The sequence below is a fragment of the Echeneis naucrates genome, unplaced genomic scaffold, assembly GCF_900963305.1.
Source record: "Echeneis naucrates unplaced genomic scaffold, fEcheNa1.1, whole genome shotgun sequence".
Taxonomy (NCBI): domain Eukaryota; kingdom Metazoa; phylum Chordata; class Actinopteri; order Carangiformes; family Echeneidae; genus Echeneis; species Echeneis naucrates.
The window spans coordinates 167,039-186,179 of NW_021780167.1; the positions used below are offsets into that span (position 1 = coordinate 167,039).

A 19,141-nucleotide genomic window follows, 5' to 3' on the forward strand; every position below is an offset into this window, starting at 1 on the left:
CAAGAGACAAACTGGCAGGTTGTTAAATGTAAATTTGCTCAGAGTGAATGATTGCTACTGTAATGAGAAATATTCCCACAGTAATTTGAAGTGATTTCTTATAAAAATGTTTGGGATGCATCCCTCTCATGAAAGACATGGTCAGTGGACAGAGCTATTTGATATGTAGAAACCCCAAATGGAGCCGTCATCAAGCAGAGGATGGATCTGACTTTCGCTCTCCGAAGGAATGAAGTTGTGAAGGACAAGCCTGCCATCACCCAGATATGTCAACGTTGGCTCTCTTCACTGAACACACGGTAGGCCTGTAGGTTTGTCTCATATTCTGTATTCTATGGAGTCCCTCTGGTGAAAATCTGGTGTGTGATATCCTCTTTGCTCCCTCAATCCACCAGGCTTCGGGTGTGACAGAAGTCAGATGCCTCATCCTCAGGGGGCTTTCTGTCGTTGTCGCTGATGATCCATCCACCTTCCTCAAGGCCTGCTTTGTAAGAAACCTAGATTATTCTGCCCTCCCTAGCTCCTCCCATTTACCACCTCCCCTCCCTTGCTCACTTGTTCTCTACCTTCCCTCCTCTCTCCCTACCATACATATTATTTTAAGGTTAGCATGTGTTACTAGTTTCTTTTTTATTGTTATCGTTGTTTGAAAAGACACTTCTCTGGAGGAGGCATACTCCAAAAGTTTAACCTATGCTCATGTGTGGATGCCTTTTGCACCTGTCCTGAGTGGCTTTCTGTATTGGTCGCTGCACTGGGCAGTTGTGGCGCAGCGGGACGGCATCTGGTCCAACACCACACTAAGCAGCATCCTGTCCAATCAAATTCCTCAAATTGAGCAAGTCCACTAGTATCTTGAGTTAGAAGGTCCCACACTTCTTAACATGAGAATAAAGCACCTAATCAAAGTGAACAGTGTTGATAAGGCTGCTGTCGTTGCAAAGATGTGCTCAGAGTATCTGGGATATGAAGGAAAAGGGAACTGCAAACCAACCTACTTGCTCTGCATCTGCATGATGACAAGTGAAGATCAGCAAATGGAAAAGATTGTCAATAGATTGTAAAGATGCCCTTGAAATGATTCCTCGTAACTTTTTTTAGCCAACTGGCAGTTGTTATACAAAAGAGGTTAAACAAATATTCTTTTTTTTTTTTTGTTACTGCCATTTGCTGTCTTTTGGACAAAGTTTTAAATCCAATAACATTGCAGGTAAAAGTTTCCGCTCTGTATCGCATGCTGCTGTGTCGAGAGTGATCATGACATGTCCTCTGTGGGAAGATATGACTTTAATCAGAATGAGATATCCATAATAAGGTTTGTATGGCTCTATATACTCTTAAAAATATCTACAATTCTATTTTTCTTATTCAATCTAATGTTTCCTGTCACAGAGAGGGAAGGTGGTCACACAAACTTTGGACAATATTGTAGATAACATGGACTTGGATGCATACGCCGTATGTCCCCGCTGTAAGCATATGTACAGTATGTAAGTAGCAGTTTGTAATAGGTTTCATCAAAGTGTTTACATTTTTGTGTTATTAGTGCACATATTTTATGTCATATGTACCATGTTGATCTTTACTCCACAGTTTAGTTTTCATCAGAATCTTTGTTCGGAATGTTACATCAAAGGCAAATGATGTCATAGAGCAGAATGACCAACTTCAAGGCACAATAACAAGCTCCACAGTCGGTGTGTGCATCAGACAGTGACGACACATTTCAACAGCCAGCGTTTCATATTTGGATTTTGGATTGCCTTTCCATTTTAACCCATCTTTCTACGTTGGACGTTTTTTTGACAGCACTGGAATTTTCCTCTAACATCAAATCCTGTGATTGGTAAGTATGTTCAGTTTGCCAACTTATCTTAGAATTGATACTTTTCCTCACAACATTTGATTCAACGTAGGGTTAGGGTTAGACAGTTTAGAGTTAGACAGTAGAGTATTCCTATGCCTATACAGTATTCCTCTGACGGGAATGCTATTTCTTACATTGTGACACAATATTGTGTCCACATCCATCCTGTTTTCAGCTTGTGATGGCATCAAAGACGTCCCCCACTCCATGTGTCCAGGAGGGCAAGTTAGTTGAAGGGGGCTGGCTCAGCTCCAAATCCTGCCGATACCAGGTGCAGTCCATTTTGGGAGAGGGCACCTTTGGAAAAGTGGCAAAATGCACAAGGATGGATGACTCGAAGACGGTCGCCATCAAAATGGTCAAGAAAAGGAACGACCAAGCTGAGAAGGCAAATGCGGAGGTACGTAAGCTCTACGTGACGATCAAAGTTAGACTTGTGCTGTATGGTCATCCTTTAGATTTTGGTTCATTCAGCTGTGTTCTTAGCTGCAAAGCTCATTTAGAATCTGCCTGACCAGACGTACCTCCACAGGTGGTCATACTTGAGAAGCTGAAATCACTGAACGCGGACAAATGCGACATTGTTCAATGGTACCAGGTTTTCAATAACAATGGCTACATTTGCCTTGAGTTTGAACTCCTGGACAAAAGCCTCTTTGATTTGATGAAAGAAAGGTTCTTTCGACCCCTTTTTCTGAGTGAGATCAGACCCATCATCAAGCAGGCTAATGTGTTATGATGTAAACAGTATAAACATTGAAAAATGCTGATAAATAGTTGAAATAAATGTTAAATGTGTGATATTCATGACTTTTCAGCTTGCCAACGCACTTGAACACTTGAAGAGTATTAGATTAATACACGCAGACCTCAAGTTGGAAAATGTGATGTTGGTCAACCATATTCAGCAGCCATACAGAGTCAAAGTGATTGACTTTGGCCTGGCATGCGAGGTTTCAAAAGCCAAGGTGTGCTCATACATTCAGAGCCGTCCATACCGGTGAGTAACTGCAATCATAGCTGATCTCTTAGCGTTGTCCCACTATCCATTAACACTAACTGTCAATGTCTTTATGAGGGTGTTAAGCCAGCAGAATTCATTGTGCTCCAAAATATTGGCAGTAGCTTTCATAACTGTATGATTCTGGGTTCTTGTCCTCTCTCAGATCTCCAGAGATTATTTTGGGGCTCCCATTTACAGAGGCCATAGATATGTGGTCTCTGGGCTGCATCGCTGCTGCTCTGTACATCGGCACTCTGCTCTATCCTGGCAATTCATCATATGATGTAGTAAGCAGCACTTCAGCGATTCTTAAAAAATCTTTTTTTTTTTTTTACATGTACACATATATATATATCTGATAAGAGTTAATGTGCCTGAAGATAGGATAGAAAAAGAATCCATAAAGAATTCATCAAAAGCTCCCAGCCCTTACTTTATGTGTTGTATTTACAGATGAGGTACATCGTGGAGACGCAGGGTCAGCCGCCGGATCATCTGCTCACACGCTTTTTCCAAAGAAGCCGTCAATGTGCCTCTTCTCTTTGGAAACTTAAGGTACCTACTCAAAATGTGCTTCCTTCTTGTTCTCATGTTTATGCTCTGTGTTGGTGTTTGTCCAAGCCTGATGTGCTCAGAATGTCATTGCTAACAAATATACTATTAGACACAAGAACAGGTATACAAAGACACAAAGATTCAGTCCCAGGATAGCAGAAGGTTAAAGCTGACCTCTCTGGATAGCATCCTGCATGTAGGTGTTCTTTTTCGTCTTTTTCTATGTACACTTTGAGCTTGAACTTATTTCTTCAGCTCAGAGAAGTTACCCTCGGTCCTGAGGAAAACCTCAGTCCATTGTTGTGTGTTCATGTTTTAGCTCCGCCTCATCAAGACTAATAATTATGCAGATAAAGCTGCAGAAATGGCTGATGTGTTGATGTTTGTGGACATGCTGAAAGGCATGCTCCATCTCCACGCTGCTAAACGGATTACAGGTCTTGCTTTAAAACGGGTTAGAGCACCGAGACCAAGAGGCAAGCTCAGTCACACTTGCCAAGAAAAACGCCTGACGACCATTGGCAGTCTAGAAAAAGAGGCCGAGAGAAGGAAATGAAGGCCCGACGTTAACACGTTTGAATTGCACTGATTGTACGGTTCATGGATATGAATTCATATGCATACATTATGAACCTGTTGCATTGCAAAAAATAAAAAAAGAATAAAACAAAAAAGCTCCACTCGTTCAGTCCGGTAATAACCACTCAACAGGGAGGCATCCCTACAAAGCACTTCACTGCCAGATTGAAATATAACTTTAGTAGTAGAGAGTCCAATTTACTGCTGCTAAAGCTGAATCATCAAATACCTCTAACTACATAATAAATCTCTTACAATGGCAGAGAAAAATACACTATAGCAGGCTGGAACTGATAATAGCGGCGTGCAATGAGAGCACAGCCGGGTGCTGAGAAGTAGCCTGAAATATTCATAATGCTGCAGTCCCTCCTCGCTCATGATTTCTCTCTGTTTCCTTTACCATGACATCCAGCCCTAACGTACACTGCCTTTCTGCACTCATCTACTGGAACACAAAGCAGAGAAATCAGGGTCTGCAAACCATTTTAAGCATTTCCCCGTGTTAGATGGGTAATTCTCTCCCGTTCTGAGGCCTCCCCCTGCCGCATCACAGTGGCGTCCCATTGGTGTTCATTAACAAAGCTCGTCAAGAAATGGAAAAAAACCCCTCATCTTTCTCATTTCACTCCTTAGTTCTCTCTGCTGCCTGCCTCCATCCAGGTGGAATTCTCTGCTCCTGGATTTTAGGCCAGTTGCATGCAGAAAAACAACCAACAACAACCAAGCACAAAAACAAACAGGAGCTTGTGCTTGTAGAAAAGTTTTAGTTTAGTTTTAGTTGATATGTTTTTGGCTTGTGCGATTAGGAAGGAAAAAAAAAGCCACTTCTTGTGTGTTCTATCTGAAAGGAAGGAAGTTCCTGTACTCTGAATACTTTCTCATGAGAAAACTAGTGACATGCAAAAAGAGATTAGTCAGTGACAGTTCCACATTCCCTTTTCAAAGACAGAGAACAGCTCTGAGTCCAGCATGACACATGATGGTTATTTTACTCACATGTTGTTAACCATGACACTTCATTTACATGTGCACAGGGTTTTTGTTTTAAGAAAGGCTTATCATTTTCTGCATCATCTGAGATTCAGCCCAGACAACAAACTCAGTGATCGTCTTCTTTACTGTCAAACTAAATAATCACTGTTGGTTTATCAGCAGCAACAGTTGCAATTTCTTCTCAAGTTGAAATTGCTGTGATGCAAACCTTGGTAAGGACTCTGGCCAATTTTTTTCTTGGTGCTTCTTGTCAGCACACAAGGATTTGTGAGGCTTTTTTTCCTCCATGATGTTATGCAGATGCTTCTCTTCTCTCTCCTCTTATCTTTGTTCCATTTTCACCAGATGCTCCCAACAACTCCTCAGTGTGCATCAGTCCATCAGCGTCAGGAACCTGAGCTGCTCCAGCAGAGCCAAGCCCCCCGTCAGCCACTTCACCTGGTACAAGGAGAGCACAGATGGACCTATGAATGTATCTGAAGGGCACCTTTACAGTTTCAGGGCCACATATGGAGAAGTTTATTAGTGCGTGGTCACCAATGATTTTGGTTATGGGAACTCATCAAAGATCCATCTGTCTATTGACGATAAAGGCCTCTAAAGTATGTGTCCCCTTTTTCCTTTCCTTTTTCTCTGCTGTGACATACCTCACAGTGTGTTTGTGTGTTTGTTCGTCACCAATTTCTTAAGTATCACAACTCCACATTACATGGTGTCCATTCACCTGGCGTTCTTGCTTTTCTCTCAGGAGAACCTGTAAAATGGGGCCAGATCTTGGTGGAATCGCTGGAGTTCTACCTGCGTTTGGTAAATATCACAAATCAAAGCCAGTGACTTGGCTCAGTTAATGTCACTCACATTTGACTGGCACATTGAATATTTGATGTAATACTCGTTGTCTCTCAGGTGAATATTCACTTGTTTACATGTTGTTTGCTCCTATTTCTTCCGTTTTTTTCTTTATGACAGCTAATCATCTAGGTTGTAAAATGATCATGCAAAAAGCTGTAAACTCCGTCAGAGCCAATATTCTGCTCTGAGGCTGGTTCTCACCTCCATCATAGTCCTTTACTTACTGATATCTTTTAATCTTCTGCTGTGTTTATCAGTAAAATAGAATGACTCCCTCATGTTTGTGCTTCTCCGCCGCTCAGACTTGAGATTACATTCATGTTTATCCAGAATAATACCAAATAATAACCATTTACGTGAAACTTGGTCATAACTGCCGTAGGAAGTCTTGGGTACGGTGCTAAAGCATTTTGTGACATCACCTTGACCTTTGACCTTTGAGCACCAAAATGCAATGTGATCGATAATATGATAATAATTCAGAATGAATGTGCTGCTAACAGCAGAGGAAACAGGAGGAACTTAATGTCTGCAGGTCAAAGTTCATTACCGAAGGTCAGAAGGTCATCGTGGAGACAGTTGCTTGTTTGTCTCTGTCTGTCCTTGTGTGTTGACCCTGCGATGGACTGGCGACCTCTCCAGGGTGATCCCGCCCCTCGCCCAATGTGAGCTGGGATTGGCTCCAGCAGCTCTGCGACCCGGATACGGATGAAGATGAGTGAGTGAGTGAGAAAATGTATCTAGTCACTAAAACACTTGAACGTACAGCCTCTGTTCCGTTAAGATCCGTGACAGCAGTAACGGTTGGGGATAATAGATACTAAGGACATCAGTGTATTGCAATATGGTTTTTCTTTTACTGTGTATTTTGGGATATTTTATTTTTATTTTTGATTCTTCCTGTTGAGCAGATGTGGACTAATGTTTTCTGTTTGTTTTTGTTTCAGCTCTTACGTTGTTGTTGTTGTTGTTGTTGTTGGTCGAATTGAAGGCAAAAAGGAATAAAATACTTCAGACCACCACCAGTAAAGCTTTATTAATTTCAATTGGCACAACAGTAAGAGCTTGAGCATCCACTGCCATGCTGTTAGATGTCGGCAGTAACCCGTGACATTATTAAAATCATATATGAAAGACTAACAGGCATCGATGGAGATTTTGATGCTGAACATGATTTATTCATTCATGTATATATGTATATATACTGTATATAATAATATATAATATATATATAACCCTCCAAAGTGCGTCAGCTGACTTACTTGGCAAAGGTAACCTCTTCAGAACTCGCTCCCCTGCTGAACCAGGTGATCTGACACTACCCCTTCCTCTTCTCCATCCTCCAACCGCTCTTCTCGCTACAACAGCTTAATGCCTTGTGCACTGCCTCTGAAGTCTTCTGCCCCACAAAGAGTGCGGCTGTCCTGGGCAGAAGCAGCTTGAAAAAGGACTCGTAGGGTACAGGGGCTGGATTCTTGCTGCAAGGCCTTGGGAAGAAGACCCCCAACTCGGCGACCTCATCATCTGGGACAGAGGGGCTCCGGTGCAGGTGGGGATCAATTGGACTGGAAGGACCAGGGCTCTTCCAGGCCGAGGACCGAACTCCTGCTGTCCCCTCCCACTCCCCCACCTCCTCGTTCACTGCCAACACCGCTGGTGCTCGCAGTGTTCTCTGCTTGTGCTGTTGTGCTGTTGATATAACATGGTCCCGGACAGGGCCTCCGGGCTGGGTGTTAAAGAGCATCTTGTCTTGTGCGTGACAACCAGTGGTGTGATGGAAAGGGGAATCAAAGCCACGCAGGCCTGGCAGCTCGTGTGTGTCCTCAGTGATCTTCAGCAGCTCCTCAGTGATGGCAGCCTCTTCCTTCTCCTTCTCTGTTCTCAGCTGAAGCTCCAACTCGTGTTTCTTCATGAAGACCGACAGCTCAGTTAAAGTCATAGAAACATTTCCTGCGGCTCCTGTATCTCAGTTTGTTGTCCCTTCACCACTCTTCTCTGTGTCCTTCATTGGCTCCTGTCTCACCTCCGTCAGATGGTCCAGCTTCACTGGCTCAGTGCATCAGTCTGTTCAGTCTGTTGGTGTCAGCTGCCCTAAGCCTGCTGCCCCAGCACACCACAGCATACAGGATAGCACTGGCTACCACAGTACAGTCCTGCAGATGTTGAAGGACCTCAGAAAATAGAGGCGACTCTGGCCCTTCCTGTAGAGGGGGCGTCAGTGTTTTTAGCCCAGTCCACTTCATTATCAATGTGTATTCCAACATATTGGAATATGTATGCACACTTGTAAGCAATCGACCGCCGTCGGTTGCCGTCGGTTGCCAAGCTCTGTTGGTTTTGTTAAGATAGCCTTCCCATCCGTCCTTGATGTCCCCCAAAAAAACAACTCTTCGGATCTTACTGAATGACGGAAATGACATATTTTGTTTGAAAATCGGCAAATTTCGCTGAAAAGCGACTAGTTTGCAGGTATGGGAAAATTGTCCACCGATGAACAGTCCACGGTGGTTTTGCTTTTTGGAAACTATTAAAGCCTTCACTATTTCCAAACATAGATGTCCTCTGTTATCCTCAACTTTCTCTATGGTGAATCAGATGACAAACATTCAACAACAGCTTGTTTGGCATGAGCATGGATGTGATTAACTAGCTCCTCCATCCAACCATCTAAAGATTGCACAGTACTTTCGGGGACTCCAGAGGCTTGTACTTGAGCAAAAACAGAGCGGCACATGTCAAGTATTTGCCTTTTTTCAATGGGGATGTGCGTAGTGACAGTCATGGGAGGATCCTCATCTACTGGGTGTGAAACAGAGGCTCCAACATTAGCTCGACAGGCCTGGATTCAACATTATGGAATCAACAGTCTCCACATGCTTGCGATAAGTGTCACTTGTACCCAGAGTATGTGCAGAAAACAAATGAGCATCCGGGTTCTCCACAGTTTAAACCCAAAGTCCTTCCAGGGTACAAACCATGCTGAACAACTTGTGTGGTGCACCCTGCAAATGTAACATGTCAACATTATTTCCTGTAAAAGATATCAGAATTCTTGCTCTGATTTCTTTGACCCGAGGACTCTCCCTCACACTGCCAACATCGATGGCATACACTGTCGTCTGGATGAATGTGTAGAAGTTGCACAACGCTTCATCATAGGACACAGCAAAAGCAAAATGTGCCTTGAAGAGCTGATCAAAGGCAGCCACTCCAGTGTGTGTCGAACAGGGGATGACCTTTTGGTCCAGGACCATGTAGAAATTCTGGATGCTGTTACTTCTTTCTCCAAGGTAAACTGAATTTTGCTGCCACTAAAACAGAAAAGATAACTTCACTGACGGTTTTAACATACCATGAATTCAAGTGAAGCGTACACCAACAGTGAGACCCTAAGAACATGACTAAACTTAAAAAGTTCATTAATACTTAAGCTACATAAAGGTGTTTAAATGCTTTATACAGTTTATCTGCTCAGTAAATGTGTTCATTTCCCCTCAATGATCAACAAATTGGTCAATGAAGTTACATCTTCGTGTATAACATGATGCCATCATTTCTTTGTGTATTACATTCTGTATTTTTAAAATATATCTGCTCAGTAACTAAATTGACCTCCTTGTAAAAATTCAGCATAGTTGTAGACATCCTCGGTCTTTGGAACCCTGACCCATTTACTCACTGCATTGTAGTCTACAGGAACCAGCATATTTACACCTTCAAAAGGAAAGAATGGCATACAACATACAACACATTCAAATATTGTACACAAAATCAAATAGAAATGTATTCACTGTTTTGGTTAAAAGTGACATAGTTTTCTCTTACCCAGTCCCGGGCTGAAACGCATCACCAAATCCTGATAAATATTATTTTATTATGTTTAAGATGTGTTTTATTGTCTATATTGTATTGTTGTATTGTTGTATTCAAACTAGTGTTAATACCTGTACTGTCACTTTCAGAGGTCGCAGGCTTTGCGCCGTCATCTATGTGCTTCTCTCAGTTCCAGCCAGATTAGCTGAGAGCTAAGAGAGCTGTATTATTTTGCTTGTCATTTTTGAAAATTTATTTTGCTTTTTAGGTAATGTAAATTGTTTTATAGATGCATAAATGATAGTTTTTAGGCTGTGAACATGCAGTCAATGTGTCGGCTCAATATAAACTGTGTAAACTGTGTAAAGTGAATTTCTGTGAACTTTAAGATCGCCACGTTTCCAAGTGCTAGCATACATTGGTTTCTGCACGTTATCTGATAACAGGAGCTTGAGACCTGTGTGCTGTGTGGAGGAGACTGCATGTTTACTGGAGCTTATGTTTTCAGTTGATTTGTACAGACAAACCCACCATCCAGTCTTCATTAAAAGAAGTTACCAGTAGCTGATCATGATCTGGGCCCTTCTTCTATCCAGTGCAACACAGAACACAACGCAGAATATTTAAGACAAAGCATACCTGTTGGTGAACAATTGGGTTAGACAATTTCATATTACATTTTGTCATTCAACTGCAATTAATTCACAGTTAGTGATATTACTTATAATAATGTTGCCCTGAAACGAGGTGTTTTATCAAATAAAACTTCCCACAGCAGCACGAGAAAATGGCGACCGTAGAATGTGTAGACAGTGAACGTGTCATATAAGTTGACAGATAACATGGCAGCAGACCAAGGATGGATTTATAGATATATTGCATGGTTCTGTGCATAGATCAGTGTTTGTCAAACTTTTTTAGCCCAAGGACCACTTTATCTTCCAGAGTACCACCAAACAGAATCCCACTCTAACACGCTCCCAAAACACAACATATGAAGAATAAGCTAAATTTAGGTTTAATATACAACAGTTTAAAGTAAAAAATAATAATAATAATAATAATTATTCAAACAAATGCCATGATATGATCAGAAATTCTTATATGAATTTCATTTTATTTGAAAAAGTAAATGTGAAATGAGCTGCAGCTTATTAACAACAAACTGCACTTATACTCTAACAGCCTATAGGTCCCACTTCATGTCATTCTAAAGAGCCAATAGTTTGAAACTAAGGTGGTGGGTATAGGAAGTCTATGTTTGTTATTATGGTAACAATAAAATGCTGAAAAAAATGTTCCCCTTAATGTCCAATATCACTGAAATGACTGAGATTTTACATATGAAACAAAAACTAGGACAATACAAAACTAATAGATCTGTGACTTTTATATTTTGATCTTTCCGTCAAAAACTCAATGTGAATGTTAGTGAGACGAGTGGTGCTGCTTATCACACATCAGTTTCTGAATGTCTGGCTCCAAAGAGGAGAGTTTCAGTGTCACACTTGGCTCCACATCTAATCTGTTGCGATGTTTTGTTTTCAAACCAAGTGTGGAAAAGCCAACCTCACAGTTATATGTAGCTGGGAAGGGCATGAGCACTTTGAGGGCAGCGAGCTTTGGATGTTCAGGAAGGAGATGAGCCCAGAAGTCTGTTAAGGGCTGTTGTTTCAATGACATTTTGAGATCTCCATCTGATGCAATGTCCACAAGACTATTGCCTTTGAGTAGTGAGAGCTTGCTACAAACGGATTTCTGATCCACTCAAAGTCCACATCTAGCTCTGGAAAGTATTTTCCAAGCTGCATGTGAAGGTCTTGCAGATGTTCCTTTGTGGCTGTGACGGTGTTGTCACCCAGGGTCTCTTCAGTTTGGAGAAGAAAGTCCACTAGAGTGGGGAAACAGTCAAATTCATGGCCATCGATACGTGCGCACCAGAGCTGCCCCTTTAATTTTGTCCTGTACAGTGAAGACTGTGACCGCTTTTCCTTGCAGTGCTAAGTTGATCACATTGAGCGTGCTGAAAATATCTGCAAGATAGGCGAATTTGGAGAGCCACAAGAAGTCATGAAGTCGATCATACAGTCCATCAGCTTGGTGCAGAAATAATTTGACTTCATTGCGCAGTTCAAAGAAACGAGACAGGACCAGCGCGCTTCAGTGTGGAACAGAAGTTTAGTGTGCTCACTCACCATTTCTGAGAGGGGGTTGTAGCCGATTCCGTGGTCTGTCCTGAGACCATGGTCCCTACCAGCTCCTCACTGGTCTGTCCTGTGGTCCCTGTGGTCCCTGTGGTCTGGATCACTTCGTAAGTGGTCTGTGAAGCGGCTCTTGTCATTTAAATACACCTTCTCCCTTTTCCGGCAGTTTTGGCGGCAGTCTTGACACAAAGGGCACCTCTGAGCTGTTCTGTTGTCTGGACCAGTTTAGTAATCTGTGGAGTGTTTGTGTTTATTTTTAATAGACCCTTTCCCTTTTCTCACTGCAACACTGTCTGATGTTTGTCTAGCCAATGTTATTACTAATACTGATCGAGATCATAATAAAAATGTTGAAGTTATTATTATTATTATTAGTCGTAGTTTTACAATTGATTACGCAGGTCTTGTCTTCCTGACTGGTTAAAACTTTACCGATGTGTAGCTTGTCACATTGCCCTTTATATCAAATCTTGATCTAGAAAGTGATGTGAGATAAAAGTGGTGAAGGAAAAAATATACAGTTGAGTAATAATGCGACAGTGAATGGAAATGGAAACAAAACTGCAAATTTGAATTGCATATTCAACAGAATTAACCTTGAGTGCAGTAACAGACGTATCTTCTTTGTTTATCTTGCACCTGATCACTCAATGAGGGTTCCCAGGATTTTCTCTGCGTATAATCTTGAAAAACCCTCATATTTCATAAGGATGTCAATGGTCACCTGCATAAATGAAAACATTTTAGGTCAGGACATCATAGGAAAAGATAAAAAGGAAGAAGACACATCACCACATTTATTCATGTTAAATTAGCAGATATTTATGGGTGATCAAGTAACAGCAAGCCAGATTCTGTTGGAATGGCAGAACTGTGACATGAATGGATACCATTATGTCTTTGTTAACTAAAATTGGAGCATACCTCTGGTGCCATGACATCAATTATGAAGTCAAGGTTTGGGAGGAGGCTGTAGTCCAGTGACAACATTGGCTTTATTCAGTTCATGAGGTCATTCATGTGTTGGACATAGTACGGGTGTATTTATACATTTTGACAAAATGAAGACTTAAAAAGAGAAATCTTAAAATTGTTTTAAGGGCACAGTTTCCCCCGGGGTTTTGCCAAAGGAACATCCTGCTGGATTTCCTCTGCCCACTGCCCAGCATGTCTTTCAGTTCCTTTAAAAGGGTTCAACATTTATCGTTTATAAATAATGAGAACAATGCAAACCTTTATTCTTTCTTTGGAAATTAGGCCTTCAACCCCTTTTGTTCTTGAGGCATGTCAAAGTACAGGAAAGTACATAAAGAAAAAGCAGCAATACAGCGCAGTACAATAAGGAATTCAACTGATTGAAGCAGTAAGAGAATGGTGAAGGTTGGTCAACCTGGTGAAGTCACGTGGCTCGGGCAGGTCACACCCACATGTGAAAATGCCTGACTGACTGGGCTCATAACAGGCTCAGTCTTTGTGCAGCCAGCCATTGTCTGTCATGTCTCGCACTTCACCCAGTCCTCCTTCTGCACATGTGGATACAACGGCCTACAGTTTCAAAGGACATGACGGGCCTAAATTAAGGAGCAGCTACAGCAGCTACAGTCATCGGGCCCGATTCAGGCTGCAGTGTGCTGATGCCAATTGAGATCCAGATGCTACATTGAACCTCCACTTTCAATTTGGTTGAACTGTACAAAGCCTCAGATTTGCAGATATTTCTCTTCCTGATGTAATACTGCCTGTAAACTATGTGCAGCTGACAGTGCACGTCAGCTCCAAGCTGTGAATCTGCTACTTAGTGTGTAGTTTTAACAAGTGTACCTTCACTGCCCCTTTCCAGGGCTGTCGTAGTAACTGCAGGCATGGATTGTCTCTGCCATGAAAAACTTATGCACTTTCTTCCCCTAGGAAAAACAGTTCACTTTTTTCAGAACATGCCTATATTATCAGTCGACTAGTATCTTATGAGTTTTACATCACCTTAGGAACCGGAACCGGAACAATTACGCAGGCTGTGTGATACATCCTGAGATGGCCCAACTGGACCTGGTTCAAAGGTTCATTCGTCATGTCTGTCCCTTTCATATCAAGCTCGGCTGCCTGAAGTGAATGAAATAAAAGACTACTAATGTTTGTACAACATTAAGTTCATGCAGCAAAAGAATAGCAATACTTGAAATAGTTTGACAATTCCTAGACGGGGATGTATTTCATGTCATTTTGTAGGCTATATAATGGTACTTTTTTGTTCCTTTAACAAAACGGTGCTCACCGTGCAGACAAATACACCACAGTTGACGCCATCTTTCTGCCTCCACTGGTCTGGATATGAAATAGACCATTCCTTCAACCTCCATATGTTCTGAAATGCAAGGCTAAAAACAGCTGACATATGAATTTGTGTTATATTTTTCATAGAAAGTCATTTTGTTTACATAGCTACTTAGAATGTCCATATCAGGTGGAGAAATCAAGGTGTACTTTTCAAGGGAATCATAAACTCTGATTTCTGTTTTTGAGCCATCAAATACCTGTCAACACAAAGGCCAGTATAACCGTCGTGCAGTCCACTACATGCAAATATAAATGAATAAAAGTCTTTCTACGACTATCCGTGTTGGCGCATTCGGCTTTAGTCTTGCCTTAAGCCCTTGAATAAGAATTATTTAACACCAATTTACAGCTGCAACACTAAGGAATGACAACTACCGTCCATCTGTCCCAATTTGAAGACTTTCCTTTGTTTGTTTCTCCATTTCTTTCAGGAATGACTGATTAATGTTTTCATTGTGCAAATGGAAGGCCATTTGCCATTATGACAATTTCAGTGACACAAAAAGAGACAGAAATTGCCAAAAACTGCCTCTACGGCCTTCCGTTCTGGAGATACACCAATTTTTCTTTAACAAAACAAAAAAAAGGAAGTGAGGTATTTGCGGGAAGGAAGCTTGTGCAGCTATCACATCCTGCTAAAGTCCTCCATTTTTGCAAGATGTGACACACCCACACTGTCATAGCCTACTCTAACTCTAACCCTAACCTTCCCTTCAGAAGTTATGTCCCCAAAACCCGTCCCCTGGTGGTTTTTACCTTACCTTACCTTAACCCGTGTTTAGAGAATATAAACCTGGCAGGACTCTTTAGATCCATGGACTCAGGTCAGCTAGTCCAGACCAGAGCTTTTGTTTCCTGGTCACAGAGGGATGGGACTGTGTGCACCACTTACTCTTTTTTTCCCAACCTTAATTATGGGGGGATGGAGGAGCCACACACCCAGCCTTCCTCCTTCCCTACCCCTGACATGACTGCCTGGCTGGGGATGGAGGAGCCACACTCTCAGCCGTCCTGCCTCTCGCAAACACACTCTGTATAGAGACACAGGACTGGAATAAGTGTTGCATAAACTCTCACTGTCTACAGAGATAATTTTATACCGTATCTTCCAGGCTGGATCTGTGATGTGGACCCCAATCTTGGTGTGACGTTCTAAATATGTCTTAGCAGCAGAGTTCTCATATGTGCTTGCATTGAAAACAAAGTGTATACACTACCTAGTATCTGTATGACAGATACTCTGTAGTTTTATTAGCCTTTGGACTCACCTCTTGGATCCTGGGGGGTCTCAGGAGTGGTTCTGTCCAGCAGAACATACTCCTTCCCTCTCCAAGCAGGAGTAGGGTTCGGGAGGAGGGAGTTAGGGAGCTGGAGTAAGCTCCGCTGGACAGACCCACTCTGGAGTCCCCCCAGGATCCCAGAGAAACACAAACCCCCACGGCACGTCAAGGCAGGGTCCCATGTGGAGGTAGTTTTTATTGTTTTAGTTAACTATATACAGAGTGTACAATATTTACATCGGATTGGGTTTTTATATATATATATATATATATTATATATATATATATATATAACCCTGAATCCCTAATCCTTCATATAGAAAACAGTAAAAAAAAAAAAAATAAGTACATAAATAAAAAAGAAGAAATATATTATTATATATATATTATATATTATATATACCATGTGGAGACTGCTGTTTTTTCTCTTCTTTGGTTTTTTACTGATTATTTTACAGTATAAAAACCTTAACAAGTATGAACAACAAATAAACCTCCAGCTAATGAACTCTGTCTTCCTGTAGGCCTGTTGTTATTTCCTACCTCAGTGCACTCTTGCTGTTTGGATGTCAGTACTTCATGCTGCTGTTTCAAATTACAAACATTCTTGTGGAAAATATCACATCGTCCCATTTTTCTCCACCTGTTGGCAGAAGACCATACCCTCCAATATATAATTAAACAAAACTGCCAAATTTCAGACACAAAACCAAAGATGAAGGCTCTTTTTCTCAATCTTTTATAAATGCTTTGAACCAGCAGACTCAAACAATGGCCCACAATTCCCAGAGAAGTCCCTCTGCCCCTCCAGGCTACTAATGTTCCCACTTGCAGGTTTAGAGTCCTTTAGCTCCCATCCACTGTTCACATGGCTCTCAGGTCTCCATGAGCAGCATCTTTGCAACTGCCAGCTTCTCCAGTGAGGACAGAACCAGACATCACACCGCCTCATTGGAGGGTACCATGTGGAGACTGCTTTTTACAGATTATTTTAGAGTACAAAAAAAAAGAAATCTCCAGACAATGAACTCGGTCGTTGTGCGTTCTTGCTGTCGTCATCCAGCAGGTGCTGAATCTTCTCCAGAGTGGCTTTGTCTATCAGCCCCCTTTCTAAGTATAAACAAAAAGAAAGGTGGTGACAGTCAAATCAACGCTGGAGTAACCACAGGATCCCACAGGCACGTCAGGTTTGTGTCTGTCTTTGTTTTTTATGGATTATTTTAGAGTATAAAAACCTTAACCTGAAGTATGAACAACAAATAAACCTCCAGCTAATGAACTCTGTCTTCGTACATTCTTGATGTCCTCATCCAGCAGGTGCTGAATCTTCTCCAGAGTGGCTTCGTCTATCAGCCCCCTTTCTAAGTATAAACAAAAAGAAAGGGGGTGACAGACGAATCAACGCTGGAGTAACCACAGGATCCCACAGGCACGCAAGTTCACACACCACCTCAATGTACGTCAGGTTTGTGTCTGTCTTTGTTTTTTATGGATTATTTTAGAGTATAACAACTTTAAAAAGTATGAACAAGAAATAAACCTCCAGCTAATGAACTCTGTCTTCGTACATTCTTGCTGTCGTCATCCTGCAGGTGCTGAATCTTCTCCAGAGTGACTTTATCTAACAGACCCTCATCACATCATAACATAATCCCTGCATTTTTTTCTTTCTTAGTTTTTTACACATTATTTACCTGAACAAGTATGAACAACAAACAAATCTTAAAGTGATAGATGTGTTAACTTTCTTAACGCTAAAGAAAAACCAACCCTCAGTAAAAATCTGAACAACTATAACAAACATCCTTTCTTAATGTTTGTGGCTGTCCACACCGCGTCTCCAACTCTCTGACTCTCTCTCAGAATCGCAGGGCTGGCTCGCCATCTGTGTCGTCTCTTTTGCAGAATCAATGGGCTGGATTCACCAAATAAGTCATTCCTCTATTTCTCTGGTGGAACGTCTGAGTAACAAAAACACAACCTACACAGAAAGTGCAGAGTTGTAAGGTTCTTCATCTAATCATGTTTCTCATGACATCTCAATTCAAGGAAATACATTCAAATACATCAAATTGAATAACAATTAGTTTAATCAATTACTCATGAATTACCATTTTAAACAGTACGATTTTTAACAAATACATCATTTAAGACTCATTTTTAAACTAAATCATCATTATTCAACTAATTTAATCCATATTTTGTAAGATTTATTATTTATATGTAATAATATTTTTAGAATTATACTTTATCAAACCAATTACAATTTTTACAATTCTAATCAAAAAATAAAATATACCACACCTTAATGACAAATGAAGACTTCAAATGACATAAAAGACAAAAGAAATGCATCTTTAAACAATACATGTGTACTCTTAGCTTTAGCTTAGCTATTAGCATGAGCTAATTATAACAAACCGCGCTAGCATTAGCATAAGAGCTAGCGATCTTTCTAAAGCATTAAACTGAAACTTGACGTGCACAAAAGTAATAGAAATGCATTGGAATACAACTTAGGACATCCGGTGAGCAACATGGAGCAGGTTATATCAAGATAATAACCAAATATATAATGTTTTCCTTTTGAGCAGCTAGCGAACAGCTGGCTAACAATGTGCTAACTCACCGGAGGTTCAGTCAGTAGCTTCACATAAAGGGGGATGGGGGTTATCTTCCCCGCCTTCACAGCTTTTCAGGACAGAACTTGGGACTCGTTTGTGACAACTGGAGTCTGTTTGTGTTCATGTGTGTCTGCTGAACGTGTTAACCGGAAGTGAAGCTGTACATAGAAAAGGACTGCACGCGATAGTCGGCTGACGGGAAAACTCATAAAGGGGACACTGCCGCCTACAGCCATTCTTTATCATCTCATATATACAATTAAGGACAATTACACAGTTAAATGGCCACGAGGACTTTTAAAAGTCCTATTTGGACTAAAACAGATTCATGACAAATATTACTCACCTTTCTCTCCAAAAGTCTTTTTCTTTGTCTGAATATTTTTATGTCCGTCCTCTCTCTCCATCTCACTCTCCCAACCCCTCCCTCCACCTTTGCCTCCTGTCCTGAGCTCGAGCTCTCCTACACCGTAAAACTAATTCCGTACAATTTACGCTAGAATAATATAAACTAATATGATAACATGTATGAATAATATGAAACTAATAATACCAAATAAAACCAAATAATGTCAACCTGTTTACGCTAATTTGCTGTAAAAACAACAGTCGACTTTGTCGGGCACCAGTGGGAGTAATTTGGAGATTGGCAATCAATATGAATGATTATGAAAGTGATTATTGATGTCTAAAAATATTTACTATCAGTAGTACACTTCGGGGCACCACCCTGTTCCCAGGTGTAACCCTGGTTTCTGGATGGGTAGCGTGCCAGGGGTGTTGCGGTGTTGCGGGTTACAAGGTTGTAAATAATTCTTCAATGAAAAATGCACCGTTACGGCAGGACAGGAAGACTTTATTTTACTTCACTTACAGGTCAAGTTCACCGACGAAGCAACGTGCACGAGGGCAGAGCCAGAACTCTCTGGTGTCTGTATTATCAGGCAGGCGGTATCAGAAATGCACAAAATGCGCTCTAAAACACATTTCAAATCAAATCAAATCAAATCAGATTTATTTGTATAGCGCCAAATCAT

The 19,141-nt window shown here is 41.2% G+C and overlaps 1 protein-coding gene across 1 annotated transcript; it reads left to right on the plus strand.

Moving 5' to 3' along the window:
• The first annotated feature begins 266 nt into the window (after positions 1–266).
• On the plus strand, positions 267–5,523 carry LOC115038350 (homeodomain-interacting protein kinase 1-like). Its single transcript, XM_029497210.1, has 8 exons — positions 267–299; positions 396–488; positions 2,043–2,267; positions 2,400–2,591; positions 2,686–2,867; positions 3,034–3,157; positions 3,324–3,328; positions 5,343–5,523. Exons 1-8 carry the CDS (start codon positions 267–269, stop codon positions 5,521–5,523), a joined length of 1,035 nt encoding a protein of 344 aa, XP_029353070.1.
• The last annotated feature ends 13,618 nt before the right edge of the window (positions 5,524–19,141 follow it).

What these genes read in the sequence shown, in the direction of transcription:
- LOC115038350 (XM_029497210.1), top strand. Translation starts at nt 267, where the DNA reads ATGTCAACGTTGGCTCTCTTCACTGAACACACG. An exon ending in CCTTCCTCAAGGCCTGCTTT is followed by an intron (nt 489 to 2,042) that starts GTAAGAAACCTA and finishes TCCTGTTTTCAG; the next exon opens with CTTGTGATGGCATCAAAGAC. An exon ending in TCAGACCCATCATCAAGCAG is followed by an intron (nt 2,592 to 2,685) that starts GCTAATGTGTTA and finishes ATGACTTTTCAG; the next exon opens with CTTGCCAACGCACTTGAACA.